General features: G+C 53.5%; 1 protein-coding gene and 1 long non-coding RNA gene across 5 annotated transcripts; one reads left to right on the top strand and one right to left on the bottom strand.

Annotated features, from left to right (window-relative positions):
- The first annotated feature begins 4 nt into the window (after positions 1-4).
- SLC25A19 (solute carrier family 25 member 19) lies at positions 5-11887 on the top strand. 4 transcript variants are annotated; one of them, XM_036222888.1, is made up of 7 exons: positions 5-99; positions 3276-3445; positions 3631-3786; positions 5074-5244; positions 8400-8583; positions 9205-9335; positions 10543-11887. In XM_036222888.1, the coding sequence occupies exons 2-7, from the start codon at positions 3314-3316 to the stop codon at positions 10729-10731; spliced, it is 963 nt and encodes a 320-aa protein (XP_036078781.1). In that variant the 5' UTR covers positions 5-99; positions 3276-3313; the 3' UTR covers positions 10732-11887. The 4 variants fall into 4 exon arrangements, with proteins under 4 accessions (XP_036078781.1, XP_036078780.1, XP_036078782.1 ...); XM_036222887.1 differs by having other exon boundaries at positions 28-182; XM_036222889.1 differs by lacking the exon at positions 5-99 and adding an exon at positions 189-415.
- On the bottom strand, positions 2283-7634 carry LOC118603867. The gene is made up of 2 exons (XR_004951399.1): positions 6100-7634; positions 2283-5966 (listed from the first exon to the last, which is right to left on the bottom strand). It is a non-coding gene; the product is annotated as an uncharacterized LOC118603867 (long non-coding RNA).
- Positions 11888-12225: the final 338 nt, after the last annotated feature.

The raw sequence follows: 12225 nt of genomic DNA, 5'->3' as shown, positions 1-12225 counted from the left end.
AGTCAGTTACTGCCCAGTGCGGTTGACTTTTGCTGTTAGACTGCGAGAGGCGGGAGGGAGAGAAGGGCAGGGAGAGCTGGGCAGCGCCGTCCAGTACCGGTGAGTGACCTCCACCTCTGCCCTCCTGGCCGTCCTCCCGGGGACCTGCACCCTCGCTCCCCGGAGGGAGCGCACACGCGCAGGTATTCACGCGGGGGCGGGGACCGTACGCACACGTGTCATGCCTGACCTGAGAAGCATCTTCAGGAACGCAGGAAGCAAAGCCCCGCTCGCAGGCGCCTCCTCAGACTCGGGGAGGACAAAAACCACGCCCTGAAGCACACCTGGACACCTGTGTCCACACGCGGGAACATCTGCGGAGACTCGTAGCTGAACACGTGGGCACGTGCACACCCGAACACCAGGGGCTTCCTCAGTAAGAGCAGGGGTGGCGAAGGCAAACTCACACACACCCCACCCACCCTGCCACTCACGCCAGAGGCCACGCATCTTCTGGGTGCTGTTTACATATATATTTTCATTTTATTTTGTTTCGTCTCTTTAGATAAATGTAAAGGCTCATCTATACGAGAAGGAAATTTTGAACAGCAGAAAAAGTAGGGCCTCAATTGGACTTCGTTTAGCAAGCCCTTTGACCTTTTACCTTTTTTACAAACTTGTCGCATAAGGCTCCTTGCCTAACCCTGACAGCAATCTCTTGTGGGCAGGGCAGACATTACGCCCTTTTGTCAGAAGAGAAAAATGAGCCCAGGTTCAATAAACCTGCCCAAGATACATGGGAGAGGCAGATCTGAACTCGGGCTTCTTGATCTGAGGTCTAAGGTTGTGTCCAGCAATGCAGAGCTGCTTACAGAAATGCCTCCTTCCCTTGGGACAGCAAGGAACTGGCCCTGCTCCGTGTGACCTGGGCAGTCCCTGGGCAACCTGCAGAGAGCCTTTGCCTCTCAATCATCTGCCCCCGTGTTTAAATTGCTCCTCACAGGTGCTTGGGGAGAGGCGGCTTGTGTCAATGTCACAGAGAAGTTGATAGGAAAGGCTAGGTCTCCTCCTTTGAGGGAATCGGAGAAGGTACCAAGGAATGGGCACATTCCTGGCAGGGGTCAGGGGTTTCATGCCATTAGGCTTTTAATACAGTGTGATTTTGGAAGACTTGGTTGACAGAGTCCCATGGAAATGTGTTGGCTTCCAGGGTAGATTGGAGCGCTACTTTGGTACTTTCAGAAAAGTGAGGACTTGGGGCCGAGGGAGTGGCGGGGGCAGAGTTCCAGGGTGGGTGAGAGGAGAAAAAGAGTCAATGCTGAGGCGGAGATTGTCACTGTGTGGGCGGGAACTGGGTTGATTCTGAGGTCTCTTCTAAAGTAGGGCCTTTTATATTAAGTTTTAGTCAGGGTTTTTGGGGGACCACAACAAATCCAAACGATACAGAATGGCACAAAGAAACAAGGAGAAATCTCCTTTCCCTCTTGCCATCCCTGCCCCCGCAGGTAGCTTCCCAGCTTGTCGGTGCGTGTGCATTGTCACACGCTTTTCCCCTATGCGTTACACAACTATGCAGAGCATATGTAGGTCTTGCTGGGGTTTTTTCTCCCTGGCAAATATGGGGTTATACTAGACATACTATTCTGAAACCTGCTTTTTTTTCATGTTTCAATCTATGTGGACATCTTTTTAAATGTGTGTGTAGCTCTGGCTTGTTCTTTTTAATGGCTGAATAGTATTCCATTGCATGAGCGTGACTTAGTATATTTATCCATCCCAACCTCGATAAGCATTTGAATCATATACAGTTTGACAAACAGTGATGCTATGCATGACATTTTCCACACCTATGCTAGTATTTCTCTAGAACCATGGTTCTCAACCAGGGGCAGTTTTGCACCCCAGAGGTCATTTGTCAATGTCTGGAGACATTTTTGGTTGTCACAGGGGAGTGTGATGGTACTGGCGTCCATGGGCAGAGAACAGGGTGCTGCTCAACATCCCGCAATGCACAGGACAGCTGCCAACTACAAAGAATCATCCATTCTAGAATGTCAGTAGTGCCGAGGTTAAGAAACTCTGTTCTAGCTAAAAATGGAATTAGGTAGTTTTAAAATAAATTTATATTTTTTAAAAACCACAGTGCTCAACAAATGGTGGCACAGCTACTCAACGGAATGTTATCTAGCCATTTAAAATGATGTTTGTGTAGGTCTTGTGGCAACGTGGAATCATGTTGATGACATTTCATGTTTTAAAAGCCATGAACACACACACAAAATGAAAAGCCAGACAGGAATATGTAAAGTGAAGAATGTGAGGACGGTGGGATTTTTTTCCCTTCTCTCTCTTTCTGCAAGGTCACTTTACTTCTGGAATCTAAAAGTTACTTTAATCATTTGTCCGTTAGTTGCTTTCAGAGCCTTTGGGGTGTGCCAGGCCCTGTGCCAGGCCCTGGAGATCTGGCTGGAAGGAGGCTGAGCCTCTGCCCTTGTGGAGCCCACCTCCTGTGGCCGGAGGGCACAGAACACACAGTAGCAAGTGCTATGAATGCTAGCAGGACGGAAGTGCAACTCCGGGAGGGGAAGCTTCATAGCTGAGCCCTGGGGGAAGCACTGATCCCACCCCGGCTGAAGAGACCGAAGAGTGGTCCAGAGTGGGGTTGAGGAGGTCCACGGGGATCCGCTGGGCCTGGGAGCGTCGCTTCATAGCGTAGCAGGCTCCGCTGCTGTGCATGCGCCTGAGGCGTGTGCAGAGAATGGGGAAGGGAGATGCAAAAGGAGGCGAAGGGGGAGATCTGGGCTCTTCCTTCGGATCGTGCGGGCTTGTTAGGGAATCGTTCTTGGAGCCGCATGTCTGACGGCCCCCCTCGGCACTCAGCTGGAGTTGCTCTGCTCTCACGCTAAGGCAGCCTAGGGCTTCACCCAGGCAGGTGTCTTGGAAAGCCAGTTGACCTCTGGAAGTGAACGATTTCCGACCAAGTTCATTCATGAAATCAACAAATATTGTGAACACTCACTACGCTGGGGCTCTATTCCAGGCCCTGGAAATACAAAGATGAACAAATGAGACCAAGGCCGTGTTTTCATAGGCTTGAATTCTATTGGGTGAGAGAGACAAGAAACGGATGGATGGAATAAATGTCTAGTATATAACTGTGTAAAGAAGAATAAAGCAGGCTACGGGGATGAAAAGAGACGTGGGCGCTGTTCTAGATGGCTGCTCCAAGCAGGTGATGTGTGAACAGAGACCCTAAGAACTTGCTCGGGTGTTTACTTCATGTCTCTTGCATTTAGCTTGAAACGGATGGACATTGTATGGGCCAGAGGCAGGGATGGTCGGCTATGACCCCAGAGCCGATGGCAGGAATGTCTCCAATTTCGAGGTGGCAGTGGCTGGGTCTGTATCTGGACTTGTCACCCGAGCGCTGATCAGTCCCTTGGATGTCATCAAGATCCGTTTCCAGGTACCCTTACCCCCCTTTATTTCCGTGTAATAGGTCGGAAGATAAGTTCACTCTTGCCAAAGCAGTTCCTGAGAGCTTGGAACTTTGTCAAGGAGAAGCCTTTGTTGCCTTTGTTACCTTTTCTGAAACTTCCTCTTATCCACCCCTGCCCCCATTGTCCTGACCTTCGCGATTTTGATTCCTAGCTTCAGATCGAACGCCTGTCTCGCAGCGACCCCAATGCAAAGTACCATGGGATCCTCCAGGCCGGGAGACAGATTCTGCAGGAGGAGGGCCCAACGGCATTCTGGAAGGGACACATCCCAGCCCAGCTTCTCTCCATAGGCTATGGAGCTGTCCAAGTAGGTGGCAGGGGGCCTGCCAGGCCTCTGGGGTTGAGTTGCTCAGTAGGGGAGCACAGAGACACAGCTTGGGGCAGGCAGCCGCAGGTGGTCATCACGCTTCTTACTCATCTTGACTGGGAACCCGCCCGACGAATTGAAGACAGTCAGACTGAGCTGCAGCACAGGCGTCTCCCGCCCCAGGCCCCCCCCCCAGGGTCTTAGCACCTACCGCGTATTGGGTCTCACACCGAGAAGGCTGTCCTGACACCGCACCCCCAGTGGGGCTTGGCATATGACGATACAATGCTTTTCACTTTTCAAAATAGCATTTTCACATCCTTGCTTCCTTCGAACGTGCCGACAGCATTGGGAGGAAGCTAGAGCAAGCGTTATGGGGATCAGAGAGGTCGAGCGAGCTGCCCGGGGCCACACAGCCTGCCAGTGGCAGGGCTGGCACCGGAAGCCAGCTATTGACTCTCGCCCACTCATTCTTGAGCTGACCCCCGGCTCATTTCATGGCACGTAATGCTCGGCGGTGGCGTAGTGGTACCGGTGGCCGCCGGTCCTGGCACAGCACGACTCGTGGGCTGGTCCCGTTTTAAGCACTCTACACCTGCCGCCTCACAGCAGTTCTTTGAGGCAGGTTCTCACGGTCGTTCCTATTTTCCAAATGAGAAGACTGAGGCAGAGAGAGCGTAAGTAATTAACCCAACCAAAGTCACTAGCTAGAAAGTGGCAGAGCCAGGGTTCTCCCCGGGGCAGCTAGCTCCACGGTCGTCCCCACCTGCTCCTCCTGTGACTTCACAGCAGGTGCTCAGGTCGGGCGTGCACCGTGTCGCTGTGCCCCTGCCCTTCCGCTCTGCAGCCAGCACGCAGGTGCTGCCGCGTGATGACCAGACACAGCGGCTCCTGCTCTCAGGGCCCCGAGCCGTCCTCAGGTGGCTGGGGGAAGATCTGAGCATAAGGGGGGTGGCACCAAGGGACAGGGGACTGGTGGGATCTCCCCGACAGAGCTGCTCCAGGGCACACCGTTTCCCCAGCGGCACACACGTCCCTTGCCGAGAATCAGATAACGGCCACCTTTTCCCAGATCTCAGGAAACTAAGTTAATGAGTAGAATTTTCTGATATAAAATCTTATATATATTTTTAACCCTTTGCTACTTGGCTCAACTCCCATAGCATGTAAAATGGCACCTGAGCCGCACAAAATTCTGTCACTGCTCAAGACGACGGTCTCCTCCTCCCCAGCACTGGGCCCCACCTGGGAGGCGTTTGTCACTGACTTTGTCACGTGCTCTTGCAGTTTTTGTCGTTCGAAATGCTGACCGAGCTGGTGCACAGAGCCAGCGTGTACGACGCCCGTGACTTCTCAGTGCACTTCGTGTGTGGCGGCCTGTCGGCCTGTGCGGCCACCCTCGCCGTGCATCCCGTGGACGTCCTGCGCACCCGCTTTGCAGCTCAGGGTGAACCCAAGGTGAGTGGCCGGGACAGAGAAGGGGCGCCCGCGTGACGGACGGTGGCCCAGAGACTCGGCTCTTTCCCTGGGAAAGGCTGGCGTCTTCAGCCCATCGTCAGCCCATTCGTAAAACCTGTCGCTGTGCTCAGCCCCCTACGCGGTCACGCGGTCACGCGGTCACACGGTCTCGCGCCCTCGCGGCCTCCGGGGGAGGCAGAACCTCCGAGTGGGAATCAACACAAAACCAGACAGCGGGGTGGACAGGGAAGGCGTCGGGGGACGTGAGACCTGAGGTCGGATCGCTGTGTTACTGTGAGAATGTTTTTGGTTTCCACAAAGAGCGGATTGGAGGAAGCGGTGTAACTGAGTCAGACTCAGGGAAGAACTTACTGAGTGGAAGTGAGGGATTAACCCCTGGAGCAGACCTCCCACCATGCTCTCCGTTTCCCGGACGGACATGAGAATAACACCGTGTGCGCGTGTGCAAACGTGTGTGCGCGCGTGTGTTTTCCACCAGGAATAGCTTTCCTCCTGTCTTCCTTCTACTGTAGGATTTCTTTGGTAGGGACTGACATTTAGCTTAAGGATTTGCTCTGGGACTAATTAGGAATAACTGGTTTCCGTTCCGTCAATATCATTGAGTTGCCTTGGGTGGGCATCCTGGGTCAGGAAAGGCCTTTTTTTCAGAGACATCCTGATGCCTTTTTTGGTTGAGAAGGGCAGAGTTCCCTGGGAACAGTCTGGAAGAAAATGATGGTAGCATGAGAGCTAGATGACGCTTCAGTAGAAGACAGAGGTTTGGGGTGACAGCCCTAGGAGCTGAGCGGGGACGTGGAAGGGATGGGCATTTATAGATGAGGAGGACAGGCCGACCTGGGCAGCAGCTAGGATCAAGAAAGAGGGCCGGTGACGATCCTTCGGTTTCTGTTGTGGGCATGCCGTGATCCTCTCCTGTTACTTTCCGACCTGTAGTGAAAGTCTGAAGAAGAAAAAGTGAAGGCAGTACCAAGAAGAGGGAGTGGCATGTCACCTCTCTGGCTTAAGATGATTGAAATACTGGATTCTAGATTCTGGAATGGCTAGAAAATTGTCTTTGTGAAAGTGAGGGGAAGAGAGAGACCCATTTAAAAACTACAAAACTCCACCTTCCTTAAACTAGTAGCATTCATACGGTAAACCTCACTTTAAAAATTTTTAAAAATCAACACCACATAAAGTGTATAAAGATTAAAAAGACAGGTAGTTCGTCATGAATTATAACAAGAAAACACCAGCCACACCCCTGATTCCGATCCCTGGAGGCAACCACTTTTAATACTTGTAGCTGTTTCTTCCATTATTTACTTCCTGATGCTAAGTAGCATGCTTATACTACTGTATCTCTCTTTTTTCTTTTTCTGTTTTCTTTTCTCTTCTCTTCCTTCTTCCACTCCCTACCTCCTTCTTATTCGTAGACGTTAACTACTGGCTGCTACTGTGAGATGAGGATTTAGTTCTCACCACCACCTCGTGTGTGCTGGAGCTTCCTCTCACCTAATTATAGTGCAACCGTCGAGGAGATTTTGGCTAAACCAATATTCAGTGTTCATACTATTATGATTATGTAAATGATGTTACTTCTGAGCCTTAAATTATATTACGATGACATTTTCTTTTATAGCTCTGTCTTTCTTGATGTTAGGGATTGCCTTGCGTTGTATTTGTTTAGCTTACTACGTGCTTATCACAGATTCGCCCTCAAACCCTCTCTCGATAGGCTCGGCCCACGCTCATCAGTCCCACGTCATGATGGAGCCCCTCCCGAGGGTCCCCCCACCCCCGCCCGGGGACCCTTCACCTTCTGGCCTCGGTCTGGACTATTTGCTCTAGGACAGCTGCCAGCTGTCCTCTCAGGAGTTCCCTCGCTGGAGCCGTGGCTTCTCTCTCTGGGTTAGGCCTTCGTTCTGACGGAGCACATCCGGAGGTGTGGTTTCCTTAGAGACGCCTTGACAGAGAATGCTCTTGCTCTTACGCTTGACTGCCGATTTGGGAACAGAACTCTTGGCAGCTCCCAGAGTTGTCGGAGAAAACTCCAGAACCATTCCGATGACTCATCCTTTATATGAAACCGGCCCCTCCCCCAGACGTTTTCTTGATCCCTGGCATTCTAGAAATGTACCAGTGACGTGCACCATTGCGTGTCTCTTTCCTTCACTGTGCTGGGCACTTCCTGGGTCCCTTCGACCAGACACTCACGTCCTTCATGCCTGGAAAATGGTCGTGAGTTACCCAGTCACAATGGCCTGCCCGCAGTTTTTTTTTTTTTTTTTTCTTTCAGGAATTTGTGTCCGTTGGGCATCCATCCCGACTGGTCCTCTGAGGGAGCTTTTCCCTGCCATTGTTCATCTCTCTGTCTTCCTGTCCTTCTGTCCAGGCGGTTGCCTGACTTTTGTCTTTTGGGCCCTCCATTGAATTTTTAAAATGTTGTCTTTTGGGCCCTCCATTGAATTTTTAAAATGTCGGCTAGTGTATGTTAGTTCCTGAGAGCTCTTTTTTGGTTTGTTTATTTTAGTCAGGTTGATTGACTTACACAAACGCTGCAGAACAGCATAAGATGCATCTTCCGGCACAGGATACCAGGATACACAGGAAAGGCGGAAGAGCGATTGTCACCTCCACATGGGGGGTGGGGGGAGTAGATGGAGGGGGAGGTGGGGGGAGTGGAGGGGGGGCCAGGGCGGGAGGGAGATGTACTGCTGCCTGTATATCCTGGGAGGGGTGGGGGTTCTAATCTCTGTGGGTGTTTGTTTCCTCCACAAACACTGCACCTGCTCGGCTGCATTTTGCCGATCCTTCACTGAGGTCTTGCGGGATGAGCTCCTGCCGGTCATGCCGGTCGCTACCTCCTGTTTTAGCAGTTGCACCATATTCCCGTGTTATTTCGAACGGGCGTGCTGTAATTTACGTACCAGTCACCCGAGGGTGGGCGTCTGGTCGTCTGCTGTTCCGCAGGACACGTGCTTTTGTGCACTCACGCGGATGTATCAATTGTGTAAATAGCTCAAAAGGGAGTCACCGGCGAACCCCACTCTTGGAATTTTCATCCAGCTTGGCAGAAGTAACGCCGCGGTGGCTGGAGTGAGGGGAGGTACGTGTGGAGGGCTGTGTTCCTGAGTTGCATGTGTACTGTCCAGGTGTATAAAACCCTGCGGGATGCTGTGGCCACCATGTACAGGACCGAAGGCCCCTTGGTCTTCTACAAAGGCTTGAACCCCACCTTGATCGCCATCTTCCCCTATGCCGGCTTCCAGTTCTCCTTCTACAACTCCTTAAAGCACATGTACGAGTGGGCCATGCCAGCCGAAGGGAAGAAAAACGGTAGGAGGGCCCCCCGCGCAGGGGAACCTGGGTCTCCGTTCGCCCCACTCCCAAACCATAACGTCTCTCTCTGAATCACATAGGAAATAAAGTTGTCCTGTCAGAAGCTCAGATACCACAGTCCTCGGAACCCCACTCTGTAATCCCACCCACAAAACGAATCCAGCCACCATAGAGGCCTTTATTTCTTCCAGCTCCTGCCACGCCCATGAGCGGCGTCATTGACATTTCCACCTATTAGTCATGGTTTTCATTTTTGTCAGAGGCCCAACTTACAAACAGCCTGCTTTTGGTTGTGCGTTTATTTGGTTTCTGTTTGGGGAGGATGTGGCGGTGGGTGGGGGGACATCCTGTCCCTCTCGAGCCTGAACTGAGCACAGCTGGGAAGGTCACTCACTAGTCGAGGCTCACACCCCTCCCGCCACCAGCTTGCCCAATCTTCAGTCCCTTGTCTTGCTTGCCGAGAGCGGCTGTGTCTGGTTTCCTGTCTCTTGGATTAAATTCCTCGGAGGGCAAGGATGCTCATGGGGCTTTGTTTTACGGTGGAGAATTAGACCTCATGACCTTAAAGCTGTCTGCCCTAGATTGCATTTTCCCCTCAATCCCACTTTTCTGGTTCAGGAAACCTCAAAAACCTGCTGTGTGGCAGTGGAGCGGGAGTCATCAGCAAGACCCTTACGTACCCCCTGGACCTCTTCAAGAAACGGCTGCAGGTTGGAGGGTTCGAGCAGGCGCGAGTCACCTTTGGCCAGGTGAGCTGCCCCGCCTGCAGACAGCTCTGACCCTTGCCCAGCACCGGTCAGCTCCTGCCCCCTGGGCAACATTGCCCTTTCACCCCCAACCTGTACCTGGGGATCCCCGGGCACATGGGAAAGCCACACGCAAAGCCCTGTGGAAAGATCCAGTCAAAGGAGAATTCACAGTGTCTGTGCTTAAAAAAGCCTTTAGTTCAGTTCGAGATGAAGCGTTTACCTCATGAGAAGGGTCTCCGAAGTACCAGCACGGAGAAGGGGACTCGCACTGGTGCATGGGGATCTTTGCTTCGTGCTATCGGTGTTGGAAAGGGGTGAATTAAGTTTGATCAACAAAATTATATTGTGAAGGCACTAGAAGGGTTCGTCAGTCAGAGAAGCCTATCGCAGGCACCTTTCTAACGTTACCAGTCGTTCCTCCGTCTGCGTAGATTTTCCCGTGGTGGTTTTCCACCCCCTCCTTCTGGAGCGCTAAGTTTGTGACGGCTGTGGCGGTGGGCAGTGGCGGTGCAGGTGGGCATGGCGGGTGATTCCCGGGCTGTCCCCTCTGGAACCTGTGCGCCCGGGCCGTCGAGACGCGAAGAAATGCGCCTGACAGGGGCCAGAAGAGAGGGACAGCAGGGAACAACAGGCAGGGCAGGGAGGGGAGCTGAGGCCAAATGGACTCGGTTCTTTATGATGTCACTATCGTCATCGTCATCACCGGCATCGGGAGTTCCTGGAGCTTTTAGAGGGGAGCAAGGCTTGAGTAGAGCTGTGTCTTGCGAACACAGTCCGGCAGCAGTGCGTGGAGAACTGGAGGAGGCCAGGCTGGAGGGGTGACACTGGTCAGGCCAAAAGCTAACGAGGGCCAGAATCGGAGCTTTTGACCGAGGGGGATCAGGTGGGAAGGGGCCAAGGGTCAGAGGTGCCTGCGCGGAGTGGGTCCAGAGCTCTCGGTGGGTCCTCAGGAGCCCCCATCAGTGGGAGCCTCCTGGGCAGGGAGGAGCTCTGTGCAGCGCTGATTTCCAGGCAGTTCAGCCGTTAAGTCTGAACTAGCCCACACGGAAGAGAAAGGATGAGGTTCCTTTTCTCTCTGTTTTGCATTCACTCCTTCCTCGGCAAGTATTCATCGGGAGCTGTTACGTGCCAGGAGTGTTGACAAGAGGGTGGAGCCAACGTCCCTGTTGTCGCCTCCTCTCTCCTCACCCAGTCCCCTTCTCCCCAGGTTCGAAGCTATAGGGGCCTCCTGGACTGCGCCAGGCAGGTGCTGCAGGAGGAGGGCGCCCGCGGCTTCTACAAGGGCCTGTCCCCCAGCCTGCTGAAGGCTGCGCTCTCCACTGGCCTCGTGTTCTTCTGGTACGAGTTCTTCTGTAACCTCTTCCACCGCATGAGGACGGCAAACAGCCAGCCCTGAGGGCCGGAAGGTGGCCTGAGGTCTTTCACCGCAGGCGACCTCTTGAAAGAAGGAAGACGACCTTCCTACGACGGGTGTCACACTGAGAGATGCTGCCTGGTCCATCTTTCTGAGCCAGCCGTCCGAGGCTCGGATGGCCCTGGGGAGCGGCCAGCAGCCTCGATCCCGCCAGCGTGGATGCCACTGGAAGGGCAAGGGCTTTGCCCCTGCATGAGGACGGGGAGGGCACAGGACGTAGGCTGTGGGGTCCCAACCATGCCAGTCACAGGGAGCCTGAGGATTCTCCATCTGACCCATGCCACCTGCATCCTGACTTCCTAGCCCATGGGCCCGGAGAGCTTTCCTGGCTCTGGGTGGGGCCGCAGTGGAACGTGAGGGCTGGGACACGGCCCTTGGCAGGTCCCCACACCTGAGCTCTGATTCTCAGCAACTTATTTAATAGACATTAAAGCTAAAAGCACATTCCTTACCTTAATCCTCCAACCTCCCTCCCAGGTCACGTCCCTCCTCACAGGAGTGTGACAGAAGGGGTCCCAGCCTTTCTCAGACTCCACTTTTCCCAGTAGTCACGTCCCTGAGGCGGCTGTGCCTCCGGCTCTGGGGGAGGGATCTAAGCTGAACTGGTCACTTTCTAACCCGCCATATTCCGACTCATGTCTGCAGGCGTGCCGCTCAGGCTCCTCCGTCTCCCACAGGACCGGTCACAGCCAGGGTGCCGTGCCAGTTCTCCCCTCCCCCGAAGGGCACTTGGCCTGTGGGGTTGGCTGGGGTGGGGGGGCGGGGACAGGAGTCTCATGCAGGACTTCCACCTGCCTGTCCTCACCTCTGGGCTCTGGCTGCAGCCTGTGCTGTCCTAAGAAGGCACCAGCTGGGAGCTGGCCTTGAATGGGCATCAGGACCCTACTGGCCCCTTCTTTCGTTATTACTGTTTCGTCTGTGGTCTAGGGCTTTGTGTATGTCTGGGACCCTGAACCCTGAGGCTTCCCTGGTCTTTGCTGCTGATTACGAAGGTGCAGGCTGAGGCCGGAGAGCCCTGCAACACCCACAGGGTTTCTGACACCCAAGGCCTGGGCTTGGGGCTGCAGGGAGGCAGCTTCCTGAATGTATTTTTTATGAAATTCCATTGAAGTAAACTTTATTTTCTTCATCTCTCCTATTCATTGGTTTCTTTTGCTGCAGCTGAGTTCTCTCCTCATCCATTCTCCAGTGACCAGTTTGGTGACTCTTAACAGGAGAGAATTTGGGCCCCAGGACACGGTCCTCAACACTTCTGTCTTGTCTAGGGGAAGGGAAGAGGCAGGTCCCTCCTGCAACCCAGGGCCAACCGCTGCCGGCTCTGTCTGGGTTGCAGGACCGAGCCTCTCCTCCATCCCAGCCAAGAAAGATGGAGCCAGGGGCTTGCGCAACTTCAGGGTCACTCCAATGCCTGCGGTCACAAGTTAACCACTGGGACTCTTTCTCTTGGGCAGGACCACTATTGTCAAGTTATTTTAC

This window comes from Rousettus aegyptiacus, unplaced genomic scaffold (genome assembly GCF_014176215.1).
Source record: "Rousettus aegyptiacus isolate mRouAeg1 unplaced genomic scaffold, mRouAeg1.p scaffold_m13_p_6, whole genome shotgun sequence".
Lineage (NCBI taxonomy): Eukaryota > Metazoa > Chordata > Mammalia > Chiroptera > Pteropodidae > Rousettus > Rousettus aegyptiacus.
The sequence above is the reverse complement of the archived record's forward strand: the minus strand, read 5'-3'. Positions and strand labels throughout refer to the sequence as shown.

Coding starts and splice junctions, on each gene's coding strand:
- SLC25A19 (XM_036222888.1), top strand. CDS start 3,314: ATGGTCGGCTATGACCCCAGAGCCGATGGCAGGAATGTCTCCAATTTC. Junction 5,245..8,399: donor CAGCTCAGGGTGAACCCAAG/GTGAGTGGCCGG, acceptor TGTACTGTCCAG/GTGTATAAAACCCTGCGGGA. Junction 9,336..10,542: donor CGCGAGTCACCTTTGGCCAG/GTGAGCTGCCCC, acceptor CCTTCTCCCCAG/GTTCGAAGCTATAGGGGCCT.